The 16,478-nt window shown below is 35.2% G+C and overlaps 1 protein-coding gene across 4 annotated transcripts in view; it reads right to left on the bottom strand.

Moving 5' to 3' along the window:
- CHN1 (chimerin 1) overlaps window positions 1-16,478 on the bottom strand; it is a 196,499-nt gene that overhangs the window by 80,980 nt on the left and 99,041 nt on the right. For 2 of the 4 annotated variants that reach the window (XM_057551005.1, XM_057551004.1), the window contains one exon: window positions 5,724-6,012. The exons of 1 other annotated variant lie outside the window; for it this stretch is intronic. In XM_057551005.1, the coding sequence (XP_057406988.1) occupies window positions 5,724-6,012 (289 nt within the window). Of the gene's footprint in view, window positions 1-3,655; window positions 3,680-5,723; window positions 6,013-16,478 lie in introns of those variants that run through there. One more of the 4 variants, XM_007183302.3, reaches the window with a different exon arrangement.

Consider the following 16,478-nt stretch of genomic DNA (forward strand, 5'->3'; position numbering starts at 1 on the left):
AAGGAGAGGGTTTACCCAGCTGGAGTTAAGAGAATAAGCAGACTTAGAAGTTAGGGGAGATTTGAGAGATCCTAACAGTCTCAACAAGGAGTGCAGGTTCAATAATAGTTCACTGACAGGAAGAGGACCAGAAGGCTTTACTTGTCTTACAATTAGGGGAAGTAGAGTTAGAATACTGGTCAATACTAAGATGTACATATGACAGGCAAATAACATATTTTAGCCTTAAAAGTCATTAGCACATTACTGGGCAAAGACACATGCTTCTCAATTGGACACAATTAGAGGTATCACAGTCTTTGTTAAGAGAAACTCCACTTTTTGATGAAGCAAGTAGGAGCCTTTTGATGTTATCTTGTGAACTCAGAGGGCAACTGAAGCACTGAAAAGACAGATCTTGAAGAGAAACCTGAATATGCTGTTTCTAGCGAAGGTGGGGGAACAGTACTGAGACCCATGAAGGGACATCTGGTTGGTGATCGCTCTGAGCCTAGAGTGCAATCATGCGTCACATACAAGGAAGGCCACTTTACAAAATCTCATTAATACTCATAACCACCAGTGCAATGGAATCCATAGACCTTATTTTAGAGATGAGGCAAACTGAGACCCAGGGAGGTTAAGGGCTTGCTAAGAACACACAGACTAATATATACTTATGTAGTGACCATGTATGCTTTTCTTTCTTTTTAAACTGTATTTGATTTCTTAAGAAGGACAGTTACAGAGGAGGACAAACCCACTATTAGAAGTTCTGTATGGAAGTTGTAGTCTCCTCATAAATTACTAAATTGATTTTTTAATACAAATAAGTGACCTTGGGCACATCTGGCAGTTCTCTAAGGGCCTGTTCACCCTGAACAACTGATCCTAACCTTGAACAAGCCACAGAGGAGACTTGGGCATGTAAATCTGACGAAGGGCAAGAGGGATGGATGTGGATAAAGGCAGAGTTAAGGAGAACAAGAGGAGCACAGCTTGGGGAGGAACAAGGAAGGAGAAAAAAAGGCCCAAAAGACTGGGAAAACACAAAATCCAGAAACCAAATACAGTTTTCTTCAGACTGCTTCATGCTACCCACTCCTCTGGTATTGTTATTTTTATAATGATTAAATTTAAGTATTTTTCTTGCTGATTTCTACATTGAGATGATACAGAAACAGAAAATGTGTTATATGTATTTTTAAGCAAAGTAAAAACACTTAGAAGAGTGGCTTTGTGGGAGACTAAGGCAATTACCAGACAGACAGCACGTGCTCCTTTGACAGGGACAAAGACTCCTGTCATTTTATGGAGGTAACCAAAGAATTCCAGTAGTTATGGCAGTTTTTGGCAGGGCTTTCATTTCAACTTCAAGTTTCACAAGACTTTTCGATACATATGCAGTCTGGCGATCCCCAAAGAAGTCTTTGATAAATGAAATTTAAATGTACAGGAAACTCCTTAAGAATAAATTAATATGAAAATATGCCAAGAATTACATTCATTCCAAACTTCCAGGGAAAGAAAACATATACACACACACACACATAGACACACGTAGCTTATTTAGCTTGGTGAACTTCCATAAAACCAACAAGCTGATTTTGCCACCCCTCGCCATCACAGGTCATTCTTACATGTGAGACAGGTTTGGAGCTTGGAGGACTAAGTCTGAAAGTAAAGAGGTTTTGGCTAGAGTCAGAGTTCTGACTCACAGTATGGTTTCTGAAATGCAAATTATATATTTTATTTGACAGTTTATATTGTTAACAGTCATGTGAGACATTTTCAAAAGCATGGTTTTGGAAGATTTAAAGTTACGTTACTAATAAGTGTAAAATTATCATAAAACCATTGCATCCTGCCATAGGTCCAGTATCTGTTGAAGCAAGTGTACTATATTCACTACTTGAAGTGTACTATATTCACTACTTGGAAGAAACTATTCAAATACAGTTCCAAGATAAATTTTTTAAAATTAACTAATAAAAGTTGGGCTCTTGGCCAATCTAGACTGCCAAAGGTAAGCTGTTCTAGAAGAGAAGGAAGTCTGGCTTTTCAACATGCTACAGCTTCATGATTAAAAAATATTTTCAAAAATGTTGAGAGACATTTAAAGTTCCTAATTGACTGTAAAGCAATTATACTCCAATGAAGATGTTAAAAAAAAAAAAAAAGAGAGAGAGGGATATCAAAGAAGGAATTTCAACATCAGAGGGTATGCTTAAATTCCTTCCGAAACATGGTAACCTTGAAGGCCCCTTCCAACTCCATGATTCTTTGATTTATGATTAGGAATCACAACAAATTTTATGAGTAAACAAGAGAAGAATGTTTTGAAAAAAGCATTCACACACACACACACACACAAGTTTCTAACTGATATTGAAGCTGAGGAAGCAACTTTAATAGTTAATGAGAGGGACTTCCCTGGCGGTCCAGTGGGTAGACTTCGCTTTCCAATGCCGGGTGTGTGGGTTTGATCCCTGGTTGGGGAGCTAAAGTTGGGTAGTTAAGATACCATGCCTCGTGGCCAAAAAACCAAAACATAAAACAGAAGCAATATTGTAACAAATTCAATAGAGACTTTAAAAAAAATGGTCCACATCAAAAAATAATCTTAAAAAAAATAGTTAATGAGAAAAATGACACAGATAATGCTTGGAAAAAAAATTTTTCCCCACACAACAGGCCACCAGATTTCCTAGGGACAACAAAGAATCTTCAGGATTCACTTTCTGTGGCAAAAAAACTTTATGGCCATAAAACCTGCCAACCTTCCACAAAAGCTCAGACAGTCAACTTATACCTTAAGGACTAAAAAAAAAAAAAAATACACGTAGAATTCTCATAATTAGATTTTAGAAAAAGGAAAGGCCTTAAGAGATCATCTGGTTCAAAATTTCCCAAAGTTGGTTTCATGAAACATTATTTTCCCAAAATGTTCTGAATAGTGGCGAGGTGACTCAGATAAGTTCGGGAGCACTCTTGAGAGTCGTAATGCACATTAGGCATTAGCAAAGCTGAGAAGCCTATAGAAAAGAAATGGTTAAGTTTTTTTAAAAAAACTTAATTTTTATCAAACCTATTTGAGCACAGAACCCTTTCTGCAGTAAGTATTTATTAAAATCCTGTAAAATTAATGTTTTGTAGAAAACCCCTTGTCTCATATACGGAGGAAGTGAAGTCCAGACAGGCTAGGGGATTGTCCCAAGGTCATACACTTAGTAGATAAGAAAAAAACAGATCTCTCCTTTCTAGACCCCACCTCAGTGCTCTTCCTCGCGCTGTGTTCTCTCTCCTACAAAACCTGCACTCCCTGAAGGATCACAGACTATATAAACCAGACCTTGGATGTCACCTAGTCCAAAGCCCTCCTATTAAAAGGTGGGAAACAGTCTCCACAGAGAGACTGAAAAGTGACAGAGAAGTGAAAAAGAAAGTGACACAGAAAAATCAATGCCTGTAATTGAACCTAGCTCTTAATTCCAACGCTACTATCCTTTCCACAACAGCATACTAGCTCCTGCAAAGCCAACACTTTTTGCCTCTGAGGAAAAGGACTGATGAATGAGAGGGGATTTAGCTATGCGGGACCCAGTAAAATATTTATTAAACCACACTTGTGTCAGTAGGTATCTTAAATCAGTTAAACATGATTGTCTTTACTTACAAATGTCATCCACTGTGACAGGGAATCAATGTTTCAAGCTGTTGAACAGGTCATCATCCCTGTCCTGTTGGATGACACCTGTAAATAAAATAAATCTAGTTTTGAGTGAGTAGATTTTAAGCCAACTAGATTTAAGATGCATGCAGTTTAAAGCAAAGAGTAGTTTTTAAGAGATGATTCTTAATCAAGGCTTGCTGAAGAGAAACACTTTCTGGGCTAGCTACTTCACTCTATGTCACTGGCCTTCAGCACAAAAAAATCCAGGTAATTTAACAGGTAATGTTGCCAGAATACATAGGGCATCATGGATCCTAGAGTTAAAAGCGTCCTCTAGGCACTAGCTACCTCAGTCTCTTGCCTCTGTGAGTATTTATTTTCATTTTGTAGGAGGGACAACTAAGGCCCTGTGAGGTTAAATGACTAGCCCAATGTTAAATAGCTAAGTGTCTGTAGCTTGAGTCCCTTAATGTACAAAAATGTACACAGAACACATTAGCAAAGGTTATCATTAGGTTGATCAAATTTGAAAGACTCACAGGTACGTATTTAAAAAGATACTTCACAGATGTTAACTTAGAATATTCAAGGCACATCTTCATAACATACAATATCGGTATTAGATATTTAAATACAAGCATTACTGAAAAATGCCATGAATGAAAAATAACCAAAAGTGAGAAAATGGGAACTAGAGTGAAAAGAACAATATTAAATACAGCATGCATTTAGGACTCTAAATTCTGGTTACTTCCAAAAAAGACGTGTAGTTCCTAACAAATTTAAGTGTATGAAAAACGATTTGCTACAGACTATAGTTTAAAATGTTGGTTTCTCTGCAGCCACAAAATGCCACTCTAAGTAAGATCTGCCAGAAACTAAAATTTGAAATGGACAATGAACATTTGAAATTTCCATTCTGTACCTAAATACTTCAAGATAATGGGAAGTATTTTAGGATGCTGCCATGAGGTAATATGACTGTCACAGTAACATTACCACCAAACTCACATTGAGCGCTTACTTTGTGCCAAGCCCTGTTTGATTATTTTATACATACTATCTCATTCAGTCAATCCTCAGAAGTTGATTATTACCACTTTACAAATAAGAACATTAAAGCACAGAGAATTTAAGTAACTTGATGAAGTCACTCAACTGGTAAAATGATAGAATTTGAGCACAAATCTATTTGGTGACAGAATCAAGCTCAAATGACTATATAATACTACATTTCTTTAATATGGTAAATTAAGATACTCAAAAATATATAAGAATTAGCTAACACAATGACAATTAAAATACATAAAATTATCCCAACTAAATCCCACACAATATAAAACATGAGAAAATTCTCACTTTTTCTTGGGGGATGAAAGGGAAGCTCGGGACAATTTTCAAAGTAAAATTATCTTAATGCCAAGGAATTAAAACTTCTGATGGTAACCTTAAACACATTACAATTAAAATATGACAAATGAAAAACTTAAATTGTCTTTCATAATTAAAGAAAAGTATATCTTCCGGATTCAGTTACTTCATAAGTCCATAAAAAGATAAATTCTCCTGTTACTCAAGACTAACTGATTCTCAAAATAGTATAACAGTTATTGATAGACTGAAATTTAATCATGTGTATTTGAGAATACATATTATCTATCAATTTGCTAAGGAACAGAACTATTCATAAAGTAAATTATCTTTAAGGGAAACAAAGTAAGTTTGATAGATAATATGACCCCCTTAATTCTTTATGTAATATAGCTAGTGTAAGTTATGCTTCTGACCAAAACCCCTGAACTTCTTTACTAGGAGTCATTTTTCCAACAAATTTTTAAAACTGTGAAACTGATAAAATAGGAAATAATCAGGAGTACAAAAATATACCTGACATATTTCAACTGAACAAGAATTAGATATATCAAAGCTCAGCATCACAGAAACTAGACATTAAGGAAAATGCATATCCTTTCCAAAGCACTGTGGAGAAGTCAATTTCTTCTGGCAATAATGGTTTTCTTATAAGAACCCCAAACAGAAGAAGACAAAGTGTGGTTTCATGGTAGCTTACCCTTTTCTCTGATACCCCATCCTGGCCTGTAGAATCTTTCTCATCAAGTGTCTCTTTCGGGACTGGCATATGTTTTTGGTATGCTGGCTCTCTGTTTAAGGTTGTGTATCCTATGTGCTCATAAATTGGGTTTATCGTCATCTTGGCAATGTATTCTGCTGCCTTGGTTTCAATATAGAGAGTAATCAATCCATCAGTCACCAGATCGTGGATGGACTCAAAGCGCTTCTCCCCAACAAAGTGCTTTCCATCGTAGTAGAGCCTGAAGTTTCTGGTTTGACTTCCAAATCTGCCTCAATGAAATGGGAAAGATGTTTTTAAGAAAAGTAAGCAAGTGAATTCTTTCTGAAAAAATATTTAAAACTATTGCTTTGTGTGTGTCTTCTTTGTTTAAATAAACTGCGGCTAATCTCTATGAATCGTCTGGAATATGGAAAATTACACTTTTGAACACAAAGAATGAATCTGCAACAACTAGGGATAACTAGCCAAAAGCATGCCTACCCTAGAAGGAAAACCTTGTTCTTATTCACCTTTTTTAAGCCACTTCATTATGCCTGTAGGAAAAACAGGGGAAAATAAACCTCATATACTGTTAGAACACATTCAATAGTCAACTGGTCAACTACATAATATATGAAATTTCTATATTAGCATGTTCTCTCCAAGTTGATCAATAAAAGTATTCAATGTACTTCAGACCCCAACATTCATGTCTTTCAATGGGAAAGCTCCCTTTAGGGCTCACCTGAGTGTGATGCCAGCAATCATTTAAAGTAGAGCTGATTCCAGAACCTGAGTCATACAGTAGAGCAGGATGGCACAGAAACACACTTTTGCTATTTCTAGCCATGGGTCAAGGACTTGCTCTTCCCTCTTACATAGTCATTCTTCTGTCTGCTTGTTGAGTTTGGGCAAGATATGCTTGCAATATATATAGGGCATATAAGTTATCAACTATTAAACTCTAGAAATTTGTTCTCACTTTCGAGTCATCTTTCAGTGACATTTTTAAAAACCTGAAGAATGATTTACTTTTATGATAATTTCAGTATTTTGCTTCCTGTGGCAAACCTTGGAAATGGATCCAAGTTGGCATGACTAGCATCAGTGTCCTTCCAAGATGACAAAGACAAGAACATGCACTGACTTTAATAAAAGCTGATGCCAAAAGGCACTAAGGGCCAAGTCACAGTCTCTGGAAGCTAGCTCCGAGTGAGCCTAATTTAAAACTAAACAAATCAGAAAGGATATATTTAATTTCACTGTTAAAAATACACAGAACAGAGATGGACTAAAATACTAAATTAATAGCTGTTTAAGTAAAGTGTTTAACTAGAACTGCAACCTTATGCAACAATACTATTCTGGTATAGGTTACATTTCAGGAGGACAGGAGTTAGAACCTTCTTAAGATTTCACTTTAAATGTGCCCTAAAAAAGGGAAACAAAAAAATTTTTAATAGTGGCCTGAGGTATCTCTGTTTCTGTCGTTCAAATTAGACTTTAGTAGTTATTTAATCTAGAACCCAATATTCTATCCATGCTGGTCCTTCTAAAATAAAATTGATCTACCTTTTGGTTCTTTAAAAGCAATTAAATTTTGATTTATACTCAAGCGAATGATCCATATAATTCCACTTTTCCATTCTCATTTTCCTCTAATGTTAAAGACATATTTCTCCTAAGTAAATTTTCATTATAATGCAGGTCGAAAAAGTTGGAAGGTAAAATTTCTACACCAAAGTTAAACATAAACTTTTTCTCAGTTTAATATACTGCTATTTCCTTTTCACTAATTTTCATCCTCTGTTATTGAGAAATAAACATAGCCACTTCATAAATTTTATAAGGTTCATATAGCAATAAACACAACATTGTTTAACATTAAGTTCCTTTATATTTCAGTTGTATTCAGAGGCATTTCAATAAGGGATTTAGACCATTTTACTCCTGCAGGGGCTTAAGATTTTACCATAAGCAGTTTCACAATGGGTATGGCACTTAAAATAAAGACTATCTAAGTAATGGTGGCAGGCATTTGTCACTCAACTGTCTTCTGAAATCTGAGAAGTATGGGAGCAGAGGGTGGAAGGGAAGATGGCTGAACTGGCCTATGTGGGTTGGGGTGGTTAATCGAAAGAGTGGAAATCTAAGGTTAGATTTCTTGGCACTTGACAATGGAGCTGTTTCTAAGCCATCCAAGGAGAGAGTTTCCTGGCTACCTCTAGGTTTTTGGGTAAAAAAGTCTAAATAAGTTTGTCCGTTTCTCTTTCTCAACTCAGTGACTTTAAGAGACCCTATGCACAATCCCCAGTTCCTCTTCAGCCTGTACTTAAGCTCTAGACTTCCAGTTCAATCAAGCTTCCAGCCTTAAGGAAGCTGATCAGATAACTAAAATAACTCATAATATGGGTTGATTAAAACAATATCAAAGGACAAGAAAATGAATTTCCATTTTGGAACTATGACAATTATGATTGAATTTTTAAGAAAAATTGCATCATTTTTACTAAAGGAACTATAAGCTTTGTATGCCTACTCTGAACATCCCTCTCTTTTATTTTGGAAGCTACATAAAAAATAGCATCGCCCTACAGACTGACAGAGAGACTTCTCCCCTTCCTTGATCTGAAAAGGCATGACAGAGAATCTTTGAGCAAGGTGGGGAATGAGTGTGTCTATTCTACAAAAAGAGCCATAAAAAGGAGATGCCAAATCTAAGGGCAAATAAAGAATCCTTCCTTATAAAACTTATCGCTCACAGACTGTCATTTATACAACAAACATTTAACAAGACACCCAGGAACTCTTAAATATTAGGTAGTTCATAATAAAGTTCGTGTTTCCTTGATAACCTCAATGGGAAATAAACAAACATAAAAACAAGTCAATACAAAGACAAGATGAAATTGCTGACTTTTAAAAAGTTCATCTTTAGATTGATTTCTAAAAAATGATTATAATAATGTGTATAACCTTGTTCATATACAGAAAAGTTACATTTCTCTACAGTGATACATGAAACCAAGTAAATCCAGTATCTCCCTCACACTAAGAAAACCAAGAAACTCACTGTTTAACTAGGTCTGAAATATTACACTTAAGCCTACATAAGATCTCAGAGCTACTGTTTATGTCCCAGTACAAAAGACCTTTGCAGTCTTGAAATACGGTTTGGACAGGGACAGGCAAGTCCTGGGTCCTATGTGTTTAACAGAAAACCTTAGGCTTCAGCATCAGACAAATTAAGTTTAAATCCTGGATCTGCCACTTAGCTGAGTGATTTTGGGAAAATCATTCTTCAGATTCTGCATCTAGAAAACAGGAATAACATTACCCTGTACAGTAATAACATTACATGGCTGTGAGGATTACATAAGAATATTTAAGTTAAAGCTAAGTACAGCTGACCCTTGAACAACACAGGTTTGAACTGCACTGGTCCACTTAGAGACATGGGTTTTTTCAACAGTAAATCCTACAGCACTACACTATCTGTGGCTGGTTGAATCCGCAGATCTGGAACCATGGATACAGAGGGCCAACTATAAGTGATATGTGGATTTTCCACTGTGCAGAGGGTAGGTGCCCCTAACCACCATACTGTTCAAGGGTCAACTGTATATAGTACGTTCAACAGTAGTCCCCTTTCTCCTCTGTTAGCATAGACCTCTGCAGAGAATGACAGAATAATTACCAAACAATAAAGTAAAACAAAAGATGTTCGATAAATATGCACTGAAGACAGCTGAATAAATAATTGGTAATGCTGGTTGTATAGGAACATCTCTGCCTGGGCTGACTTTACAGTCAATGAAAGACAAGGAGTTCTTTGTGACTTTTTTTACTCAGGATACCCCTGAGTATGTTTATACTACGTGGTTAACTGAGTGGAAATACAACAGAGTGCAAAGAGGGGAGGAGAGAAGCTGGGAGAGTTCTTCCACAGGGGGCTGGGAGTCAGGTTTCTGATTTCAAGGAAGAAAGGTCAGTAAATATACTTGTACTGAAAGCAGGACATATTAAATGGATCTAGTGACAACTACTGAACTCTTGAAGGCAGAGTATTGATTTGTAAAAACTGTTAATGCTAAACCATTTTCCCTGCATTTTTATAGGAAAATATTCTTTTCACTTTTTCTTATATTTATTCCCTGCTTCTGCCCTTTCTTTTACATACCTGTTCATTTTTTGATGAATATGTTTGAAACTGTATAGGTCCAACCCTCACCTAGATAGAGTTCAACAAGATGAAAATTCATTTTTTCCAAAGTGGTACTGTAGCTAACAAATAGAAAGACTGGGATAATCTGCTCTGAACTGCTATTTTTGTACATAATTACAACTTTCTAAAAAGAATGTCTTTTTCTCCAGTGATTCCAGGTTTTGGTTTTCATGTTTTGAAAAACTGTTTAATGCTGTGCCCCGCTGCATTCAGATGAATTTCAAAATACATAATTCCAACAGCTAGCTTTAAAAAGTGAACAAAACCCTTAATACCATCCTTTCTATTTTTTAGCAAGTAAATCACACTCATAAAAAACTCAATCTAGAGGTACAAAGTGATGAAAATATATACAAAGAATAACCTTTGGGATCTTACTTTACTTTTTCTAAAACCAAGAATTAGTTCTGATTTGAGGCCAAAGTATTTGGAAGTATCTCCAAAGGAAAGCTCCAAGCTAACAGATGTTTTCTGTTAACAAACAGAAAACAAAACATATACAACACACTTGTCTAAGTTAACAATAAAATGTTAGAACTATTTCCAGAAACCAACACAGGAAAACAATTTTATTTATCACAAATATGTATTTGTGTATTGTTTAGCAGAGTCAAAGAAGCTAATCTAGTGGTGAAATAAAAATGTTTCATAAATTCTTCTAATCATAAACATACTCTCGGAACAAGGGTTAAAACAGAGACAAGAATATGATGAGGCATTCACTTAAATACTACAAAATGAAGTTAGATTGACTAAGAAAGGCTAAGGGAGAGAGAACTTAGCTATATACAATTTCACAATATTTTCTCCATCTAAAATTTTGTTAGGATACTACTTTTTTCTATCTTGTTGTATAATTTTGGATGGCAAAATGAGGCAAAATGTTAAAATATGCGAACTCATGATGCTATTCCCTTGGCAAAATAACTCATCTTCAAGAAAGAAGCAAACCAATGTACCTAACTAAACGTTCAAAGGTGGCACCAGGCCGCTCTGCAAGGTGGAACTGATACGGAAGAAGAGTTGAAGAAAGTCTCTTTAAGAAACAGTTAGACATCCCCCCACACTCCCTAATCCTGTCCCCAGTGCAACCCCTTCCCCACTCTGGTGGAAGACTTGAGCTCTGTTCTCTGGATAGTAAATCAAGGAGATTTTGAACTGAGGAATGCCAGACAGAGTTGAAGGCAGAGATACCATCCTGAAAACTAAATGAAAGTTTTAAATCCTGAAGATTGAGACTTCATCTCTCTTCACCACCAGGTTAGAAGGCTTGTACCTTTCCTTATAAGAGTGGAAGATTCTTCTCTGGGAAATCCTATCAGCTCAACTGAAAAGACTTAAGAATAGAGACATCACCCTATAATTGGGAGGCTTCTCTCAAGCTCCCAGAACTACCAGTCAACTTTTTAGTTTTTACTTGCCTCAAGAAATTTTCTAATTTCCCTTGTGATTTCTCCTTTGATCCATTGGTTATTTAAGAGTGTACTGTTTAATTTCTATATATCTGTGAAGTTTCCAGTTTTCCTACTGCTCTTGACTTCTAATTTTATTTCATTGTGATTGGTAAAGATATTTGATATGATTCAATTTTCTTAAATATGTTAAGACTTGTTTTGTGACCAACGTGTGATATGTGAATGCTCCCTGTGTGCTTGAGAAGAACGTGTATTCCGGGACTGTTGGGTGAGTGTTCTGTATATGTCTGTTAGGTCCAACTGATGTATAACGTTGTTCAAGCCCTTCTTTTTCTTATTGATCTGTCTAGTTCTATCCACTTAGTGCCAAATAAACTTAAATATGAGCAATCAGCTAAGGACCACCTGACATCTGAGGAAAATCTCTCTCATGAAGGACAAAGATAGATAAACAAACAGAATCAAAGCAAGCTGAAGGAAACAAACCATGCAAAGAGATGACAATATTTTTTTAAATTATCAATCTTCAAAGAAACAAAAATGGGATGTTTCCTATTTCTATTATTGAATAGGATTCAGCAAGAAACATTAGGATGCTATAAGAAAAGGAATAAATATAGAATACATAGAAAAATAAGTTAAAAAGGAAATATAACATAAATGAAAATTTTAAAGAAGAAATGAAAGATAAAGTTGGGAAAATATTTAAGAAGAGCAAAAAGACAAAAAGATGAAAAATAGAGAAAAAAAACAAGATAGAGAATCAATCCAGGAAGTCCAACATCTAGATAATAGTAGGTCTGGAAAGAGAAAAGAGAAAACAGAAGGGGAAGAAATCTAAAAGGTAATTCAAGAAAATTTATCACAATCGAAGACTATAAGATACAATAGACAAAAATAGGTCCACACCAAGAGGGTAAACATGAAAAGATGCTCAAAGAGTAGTCCAGTAAATACAAATTATATCTTTAGAATGATGAAATTTTACAAGTCTGACAATACCAAGAACTGGCAAGGATACAGAGCCACTAATATAACCAACACCAGGCATACTGTTTAACAAAATGGTTTTAAAATATCTAGTAAAGTTTAATACATGCATACCTATGATGTAGCAATCCTATTCCTAGATAATATTCCAGACAATATGGTGATTATGTGCACTAGGAGAGAAACACACACAAACACACACACACACACACACACAGCAGGAACAGTGTTCAAAATGCCTAAACCTAGAAACCACACAAATTCCCAGTAAAACAAACAAACAAACAAAACTGTGGTACACATACTGTGACGGTTAATTTTCTATGTCAGCTGGAAGGGTGTTTTCAGATGAGATTAACATTTAAATCAGTGAACTCTGAGTAAAGCGGACTGCTCTCCATAATTTGGTGGCTCTTATTCAGTCAGTTGAAGACCTGAATAGAACAAAATGACTGGCCTTCCTGAGCAAGAGGGAATTCTCCAGCAGACTGCCTTTGGACTTCGCACCACTGGCTCTCCTGGGTCTCAGGCCTGCAAGCCCACACTGCAGATTTAGACTTGCCAGCCTTCACAATCACGTGAGCTGATTCCTTGTAATAAATCTCTTTCCGTATATATACACATCCTATTGGTTCTGTTTCTCTCGAGAACCCTGACTAATACAATAAAATACTAAACAGCAAGGAAAATGGATACATGCAACAACATGGAAGAATTTTAAAAATATGTCAAGAAAAAAGAACAAGTCACAAGAGTACATACAGTGTGGTTCAAATATATAAAGTCCAAAGGCAGGCAAAATCCAACTGCATTATATCGGAATGTACATATGGATGGTAAGACTATAAATAAAAGCATGAAAAAGAAGAGAGTCCAGTGGTTAACTACAGTGAGGAAGGTAGAGATAATAAGAAAGGGAAACATGGGAACTTTCTGGACTACCATTAAAATATTATACCTTGATGTGGTAGGGATTATATAAGTTCACTTATATTTAAATGCAATCTATTTTAATACTGTACATATAAGTTTTATATACTTTTCTGTATGTTTTATTTTATAATAAATTTGTTTAAAGAATAAAAGCAAAGAATATAGCATCCAAATGACAGTCAAAGACCTTACCCTGGAAGAAGAAGCAATCAGAAACAGATTCTTTATAAGTGCTTTACATGGAATCTAAGAATATAAATTTAATAAGAGAGTTCAATGTTGAGTTTTTAAAATAATGACATGAAAAGGGAGATTATAAAGCTAAGAGAAACAAATTGAGTATCAAAATAATGTTACTATAAATCTAATAAATAACTAGAAATGGTAGGGAATAGGATCAACAAGACTGAAAAACAAATTGGTGGCATGGAGGTAAGGCTTGAATAAACATACTGAATGCACAGGAAAAATAAAAGAGTAAATCAATTACAGGGTAGATAACAAACACAGAAGGCTAAGACAATAGAACATAAAAAAATGCCCCTGAGGTTCAGATGCCAACAAATGGAACAGAAAAATTACTCAGAAATATAAATTGGGAAATATTCCATGAAGAAAAGAAAGAACTAAATCTCAATAATGAAAGAGCACCCTGTTTGATGGATAAGTTTATTAAAGAACTAACAACATTAAAATGTATCCTAGTTTAAGTTACTAAATTTGAGGAATAAACAGAATTTTTCAGATAACCAGGCAAGAAACAGTTCATACTGGGGGACAAACAAGACTGTTCTTAGATTTCTCTTTAGTAACTATAAATGTCAAAAACAGTGGTATGATAACCATACAGTGTTGAGGGTAAGAAAAAGTACAGTGAGGATAGTCTATCCAGACAAGCTGTTGTTTAAATTAAAGACAAAAGGAAAACATTCTTGATATAAAGTTATACCTTCTTTTCAAAAAGTCTTTAGAAGTCAATGAATGATAATGTTAACTTGGGGTATTTTTATTTTTGTTTTGCTTTGTTTTTACAAATACTGCATTAAGTAGTAGCAATTTAACATTTTAAAATATTGATACCTTTAAGAAATGTCTAGAATTTTACTTATGTTAATAAATGAGCATCCCTCACAATATAACTATATGTATTAGAATTTCACTTCCATGAAATCCAGTGAACCTTTCTTAATTATGAACGGGTGGATGAGTTCCTTTATGTCTTTAGGATACCAGTTAACAGAACTGTTGTAATGAAGCCAAATCCAAGCAAAGACTTGATAAGTAGGGCCAGTCTTGATGACCTGTTCAAGAGGCCCCCAAAGTCCCTTAAATGCAGGGAGAAGCTTATTCCCTGGTAAAATCTCTTCTGTATACAATTATAGTGATAGTATCTTGCATCTTTAAATTTGTAAAATTTCTCTCCTACTCATCTCTTCTTCCTGTACCTGCTCATTCTTGACAACCCCCAACTCCCTCATTTCTATCGTAATCTCTTATTAACCAATGATCATTATACAGAATGTCAGGGGTAAGTCAATGGATGTCACAGTCAAAAACATGCACAAATAAAAGCTTTCTGCTCTCCTCTGTAACACAGCCAGTGATGCCATGTTTTATATTGACTAGTGATTGAGTAAGGTTGGGAAAGATAATTTATTTAAGCAAGTATGTCAATATCATTCCAGAAAAGAAGGTATGTACCATACAAATTTACACCATCACAGAAACACACCTCATATTTCAGTCAACTGTTCATCTTCATAGCCAATAAAAGTATAATGAAAGATTTTAAAAATGAGAACATGTTAAGATAATTTAATGCATATGACCCAGTCAAACATATATGGAAGAAGAACAGATGACTTAATTTTCTGGAACTATAATGCCTGGCAGAGCTATTAATTAATAATGTGTTTTGTTGAGCCTTATCTATAGCTACTGGTACACCTGCCAATCATGAAATAGAAATGTACGTTGAAAGAGTAAAGTATAATAGTTCCAGCTTCTCCTACTTTACAAAAATCTTAAGCCTGAAAGATAAGAGTGTGGAATTAGAAGAAACCTTTGTGACTGTCTAATCCTTTGTTAATGTTTGTTGGAAGGCCCCCAGGTCCCATTCCAGACCTTCAGGTTCAGAATCTGCATTTTTAACAAGATCCTGAGGTGATTTTAGGTGCATTAAAGTTAGAGACAAACCAGTCTAATCCAACTCCCTCACATAATAGATGAAACAACTAAGAGATCTGAGCTCCTAAAACAGTACAATAGGCAGGCTAATAAAGACAAACCGAAAACCCCAAACAAAACAAAAATATTAAAAACCCAATCCATTGTTTAAAGTAAAATGGTTCTTTTTCTCCATCAGTAAGGACTGCTTTATAGTCTCCCTGGAAGGCCTCCTAGCCCAGCCTGATTTCATGTACACCATTCTCCCCAAGCATCTCTAAGCACGGCCAAATCAACAGGTCCCCTACCAAACTTATCAACTCTCTCATCTCTTCTCCCCCTTCAGAAAGCCATTCCTGCTCCTACATCGCTTAATAGAACCACCACCCACCCTGTCAACCAGCCAAAACTTCCATAATTATCTGAGATTCTTCGATCTCCCTCTATATTTAAAATTGATTGACCTTTTTGAATCTATGCAAACTGCACCCATTCTGCCTACAGCTACCAGAGTTTGTCCCAAGACAGATTTTCTATCTTGAAAATTGTTAATGCTTCATTACTGTTGAATAGAATTAGTAAAGGCTTCATTAATACTTTTCCCTAAGTTGGCCAGCTAAATGTAACAATAAATGTATTCTAAAAAATACTAGTGAGCAACACAGAATTGCCAAAATATAAGCAGATTACTACAGTTTTGTTGCGTGTAATTTTTGGAAAGTGGTAATTACCATGATATATTGTTTATCATTTGAAGAGCTGTAATGCTCTGGATAACATATTGACAACTGTAAGTAATAAATGAAAAATAACCTTTCTAATGTAGTGAACCAATTATAATAACTTCTGCTACCTTTGTTTTCATTTTACCATTAAATTAGAGAAATACTATTAAGTATTACGTCCAGCCAATAAGTAAATGTATATGTTTACTTACAGAAAAGTATTGTACACATATCATAATCAATGGACAAAGGATTAATCTCCAAAATACATAAACAGCTCATGCAGCTCAATATTAAA

Source organism: Balaenoptera acutorostrata, chromosome 8, assembly GCF_949987535.1.
Source record: "Balaenoptera acutorostrata chromosome 8, mBalAcu1.1, whole genome shotgun sequence".
In the NCBI taxonomy this organism is placed as follows: domain Eukaryota; kingdom Metazoa; phylum Chordata; class Mammalia; order Artiodactyla; family Balaenopteridae; genus Balaenoptera; species Balaenoptera acutorostrata.